The 5,507-nt window shown below is 37.9% G+C and overlaps 1 protein-coding gene across 1 annotated transcript; it reads right to left on the bottom strand.

Annotated features, from left to right (window-relative positions):
- Positions 1-1,490: 1,490 nt before the first annotated feature.
- On the bottom strand, positions 1,491-4,983 carry LOC133675786 (uncharacterized). The gene is made up of 4 exons (XM_062097266.1): positions 4,620-4,983; positions 3,617-4,516; positions 2,162-2,254; positions 1,491-2,071 (listed from the first exon to the last, which is right to left on the bottom strand). Exons 1-4 carry the CDS (start codon positions 4,776-4,778, stop codon positions 1,787-1,789), a joined length of 1,437 nt encoding a protein of 478 aa, XP_061953250.1. The 5' UTR covers positions 4,779-4,983; the 3' UTR covers positions 1,491-1,786.
- Between the last annotated feature and the right edge of the window lie 524 nt (positions 4,984-5,507).

A 5,507-nucleotide genomic window follows, 5' to 3' on the forward strand; every position in this document is an offset into this window, starting at 1 on the left:
AGGAAATTCTTTGGTGTCAAAAAACTCGATGTTAGTGGATTTTGAGTGGGGATAGGAACACCAGTTATTTCCACACAAAAGCCATTACAAGAAGACATAAAAATCAAGTTGCTGGCCTGAAGGATGCTGACAGCCAATGGGCATGGGTTGATGAAAAGCTTCAGTGTATGGCCACAGAATCTTACAGAAAACTTCTCACCTAGGAAGGAGGCAATTACAATGGAGATCCTTTCTTTGCTGATTTCCCCAGGACAGATAGTATAAGCAAAGACAGATCGGTGGTTAACTTGACGGATGAGGAAGTGAGGAAAGCTGTCTTTGACATGAAAGCTCCAGGCCCTGATGGTTTTCAGCCCTGTTTTTACCAGTCTCAATGGATTGTGGTGGGACAGGATGTTTGCCAGTTTGTCAGATCTGTTTTTAACAATGAGAATTTACAATATTTATTCTTCATTTAAAATCAAGATTAATAGAGCTCTAAGATTACTGCTAAATATTGTTAGAAAAACAATACTGCTAAATGCTAATCATTCCGTGGCAGCAGGTTCATATCAGCTCTTCATACCACCATGCTAGAAGAAGTTGTTGCCAGGTAATTGAAATTGATGGTTTGTAGGCATATCTTGTACGCTCCACGCTACAGAAATATTTTCATCTTTTTTAGAGCGTAACTTACAGATCAATTTTAGCACTAGAAATGAAGAAATTAAAGAGGGCTCAAAAGTCACAGGTCTTTGCTAGTTGATGCTCTCAATACTTCAAATCAAAGCTTATCAGGTTCAAAAGTAGCATTTGCGTAGAAGCCATTTCGAGTTTGAGCAGACAAGGTATCGGGCTTTTCCTGATGAAAAAAGAAAAAGGACCTTGTAAGCTAAAATCTACAACACAACATGTATACATGTGCAAGAAAGTGTACTCTATTTTGATTTTAACTTGTTTACTGGATTCTATTGAAGCATCAGATTCTTTACTCTACAGCTAAAACCAAAAGGAGAAGGAAATAATTCTTTAAAAAAAAAAAAATAGAACTCGTGTTGTTAAGGGCATTTTTAGAATATTATTTTTCATATTATAGTTTTTTTTATCCAGAATTTCAAAAGGAAAAATTCAATGCACTATGATCTGGTTGGTAAATGCAGTTACTGTTGAAACCTCTACTCTTGAGATTCCATCCTACTTGAGCAGTTAAAGCAAAAGGCAGGAAAGGACGGCAGTGACCATGCAGTAATCAAATTAAAGCCAGCCGAATCGTAGCACATAGCAAAACCAAATCACTTGTTGGCATCCATATCCATGCCTGCAACAAGAAATCTCGACAGAATTTCCTGTCGCTAATGCTTAATCTTCAGGCAAGTTCAAGTGACATCAATTCACATTTACATCTGCAAAATGGTATCAAAGTGTGCGAACATATGAACTACATTTTATGACAGATTTAATATAAATACTCTCACATTCGTCTTCAGCTGAGTGACAAAGATAAGAGATAATTATGACATAAATCACTGCTAACACTAGGGGAATTCAAATTTCGTTCAAATGTACTAAAATCATAATGACATATCAAATCTAAAACAGACAATGAAATCCATGGTCACCCATGGTCTCGCTTAAACAACAAACTACATCCTCATTTTCACAACAACAATTAGTCCTCCCTAATTCCCTTTACATACTTTTTTGGTTTTTAACTCCTGTCTTGGTTAGAAAGTTTCTTACAAGTCTCTGATCCTGACAATGAGGTTTCTAACATTACGAACAAATTCATGATCCTCGTACATTTCTCCTAGCTCTGGAGCAGTTGCTGCAGTGGTTGCGGTTGGGGCTGTGGCTGTGGCTGCGGCTGCGGCTGCGGCTGCGGCTGTGGCAGTGGCTGCATTTGTGGCAGTGGCTGCATTTGTGGCAGTGGCTGCGGCAGTGGTTGAATTTGTGGTTGAGGTTCCTCTCTCCATGGTACGTTAATGTCCATTGATGCAAGCCCTTCTAATTCTTGGATTGCAGCAACTGCACTGATAGTGGCACTGGTCAAGTGAGGCTTTAGCACCCCAATGGCTTGCTTAACTCTTGATTGCTGCAAGCAACATATTACAGAGTAAATTACAGTCCATCACAAAGAACAGTAAATTTTATAAAAGTGCAAGAAAATTGTTGTCTGACTTACAAAAAATTCAAGTTTCCTCTTGAGATCTCCATGTAATTCTGTCTGTGCTTGAGGCTCAGATGCTCTGGTAATTGCCCATGGTGCATTTGCATTCTTGTTTCCAAAATAAGAAGTATAGATGAGAATTAACTCAACATGAACAGATTAGGAGAACATGGAGATTGATGCAATTCTACTCATAATAGGTATCAATTTAGTATCATATGATTGACTCAAGAATCAACACACAGAAAACAATTTATTGACATTTAGAAAACAAACCCATCTGCATTTAGAAGAACGATTCCCTTCACACAAATAATTTTTCTAACTTCTGGCTGTTACCATTTTATCCACATTTTTCTTGAATTATCAAATTCACGGTGTTGTGATACTGGGGGAAAAAATAATATCACCACCCAACAGAATTATTGACAGAAACTCAATAACATGTTCGCAATATTTGTGGACACCATTATGAGACAAATTAAACACAGCGTAAAGTTACTGAAAACAGGCAGGGGATTAGACGTATGAATTTTCTGTCGGGAGTTATGAGATGACAGACACTAAAATAATTAAAAAGGAATAAGGGCCAGAGTTCAATTAGGAATATTATGGGGGTTGTTATTTTTATAATTAAATCGCTTCAAAATCTAAGCTTATTTTCAATTTTTCAAAACCTTTTTTCTGGGAGAGGGGGTGACCCACCTCAAAGTATTTGAAAGAAATTAAAGTTAAAATTTCAAGACCAAATTTTCTTTCTCAACAACAACAAAAAAAAAAGTTCAAGATTTTCAGACCATGGCATGATATAAGTATAACGTGACTGTCAGCACAACATAAATTGCAAACATGTTTTTCTCTGCTTACAGGAGAACACATCTTAGCTAACAGATTGAAACAAAGCAATGCCTTTCCTTTACCTTTCTTTTTTCATAAAATAAGAAACAAGTGCAGAGTGATCTAGCTGAAACTAAGGAACTAATCGGCATTGATGCAAATTAACTAATAACAGTCTGCTTTTCATGTCCCACAAGAGCAAAGACAATTTACAACCCCAAAAGATCAAAATATAGCAAGCAAACCAAATGCATTTGTGAATCTCGATGTAATGCTCATTACGTTCGCTCATCGTGAGAATTATATCAAATACATCATGCAAAACAAATGCATTTTGAAACTTGATATAATTCTTATTATGTTCAAATGATGAGACCAGTATAATAAATAACAAAAAACATAATTCTCTAAAACAAAACACAAACCCTTCACTGCTTACAAAATTTAATGCGCCTCATTACCTATCAATTGCAGATACTAAAAAGAAAGCACCTACATATTTGCCAAATAAATAGATTACTCCAACAATTATGGAATTTACCAAACATTAACAATAACCAACAATTAACGTGGTAACAACAGAAAACCATCAGCAATCTATATCCAAGTATGTGTAAGAATAGCAACATTTACCTTCCTTGGCCGGCCAACAGGCCTGCCCGAACTCTTCTTCGGTTTAGGCTTCATAATTACAGGTAGCTTAGGTGGGCGGCCTGGTGGCTTAGCCTGCACCACCACAGCACCAACACCAGCAACTGCTAGGGCTGCACCCTTCCTGGGTCTGCCTCGGGGCCTTGGTGATCCCACATTAAACATAGCTGCTGCATCAGTAGCAGTAGCAGTAGGAGCTGCAACAGCGTAAGGAACGTTCACTGGCTTTAACTGATTCTTAGGTGGACGTCCAGGGCCCTTTTTAGCATCCACCAAAGACTTAGGCTTTCTGGGCCTTCCTGGACTCTTCTTGGACCCTAAAGGTCCGGTCTTCGGTGGCCTCCCTTTTCCTTTGTTCACCGCTAACGGCCCAGCTTCACTCACCGCCACCTTCTTCGGCCGTCCTCGGCCTTTCTTCACCGTCGAGGAGGTGGGGTCGATAGGAAACCCAACCGAGAGAGGCTGAGCAGTAACACCAACATTTAAGCCAAGACCAGTCTGTGCCTGCCCATTAGCAAGCACAGGAGCAGGAGTTGGAGTGAGGCCATTAAGCTTAGCTTTAGGAGGCCTTCCTCGGCCCCTTTTCTGCTCAGGAGGAGCAGAAGAGACAGGAACAGCATGCTGTGGCTGAATCTGAGTAGGGCTAGTAGAGACAGTAGGTGTAGTAGTGGTGATGTTTGCGTTACTGTCAGATCTGGGTAACATGTAAGATTTCTTGTTCAAAACAAGCGCCCCACTATTTTTCAAACGTTTTAAGTGGTGTGTCAACAAATCAGAGTGATTTGAGGGTAAGCCAGGATAAGCTCTCTCTATATACTTTGCTATAGCTATCCTGCTTGACCCATCTTGTTCCTTCAAAGCTGTAATCGCTGAATATATCATCTTGCAAAACAAGAAAAAAGAAATCAAGATTAGACAAAAAAGAAAAAAACAAGAAAAGAAAGTCTTTTTAACTTTTCTTTAGTATGTTTTATGCCGTTAATACCTCAGCATAAGAAGGCTGAGTTACAGTGGGGGCAGAGTTGAGAAGAGGAGCTAAATGGGGGGTGGTTTCAGTGGTGGAGGGGATGGCGGTGGTGGGTGGTGGAGGGGTGGACGGTGGGAGTGGTGGATGGATCAATAATGAAGGAGGTGGTGGGTCCATGGATGCGGTTTTAGAGAGAGAAAGAAAAGAAAGGAGAGATTTTTAGTAAAATTAATTTATTTCTAGAGAGAGAAAGAGGGGTAGGTGAGGAATTTAGAGAGAGGTAGATAGGGTGGAGGATGTGAGTGTGTGTTTTGGAGGAAATTGAGGGCTGGGTGGAGGTTGATGAAAAATTGAAAAAAATTGATGATGATGATGATGATGATGATGATGAAGATGAGGTATGTAATAATAGTATATTGCATAATAGACTAATAAATAGTACTGTAGGGTTACGGGATAAAGTTTTTTATTTTTTTTTATTTTTTTATTTTTTTTAATGCGGAAAAAGAGATGGAATCGAACCGTTGAAAATGGCTTCTACTTGCTTTGTTTTATTTTTATTATTTTAAATTGTGGGGCTAATGTTATTGGACTCTTTTCCTGTCTTTTTCTTCTCCTCTCTTCAAAATTAATCAAAAGTTCTATAAAGATGCCGTTTATTTTTGTATTTTAAAGTATTTTAAAAAAATTAAATTTCTTTTTATTTTTTATTCTTATTTTTTAAAATTATTTTAAAAATAAAATATATTATTTTAATATATTATATTTTTCCCATGGTTTGTTTTGGAATACCACGGTGGGATGGATGTTTATATGGTTTTCAAGCTTTGATGTGGTAATTTAAATCGATGGTGTAATTAATTTTTGTTTCCTCGAATAATTATGTGATTAATAAGCAACTCAATA

The sequence above is a fragment of the Populus nigra genome, chromosome 16, assembly GCF_951802175.1.
Source record: "Populus nigra chromosome 16, ddPopNigr1.1, whole genome shotgun sequence".
NCBI classification, from domain to species: Eukaryota; Viridiplantae; Streptophyta; class Magnoliopsida; order Malpighiales; family Salicaceae; genus Populus; species Populus nigra.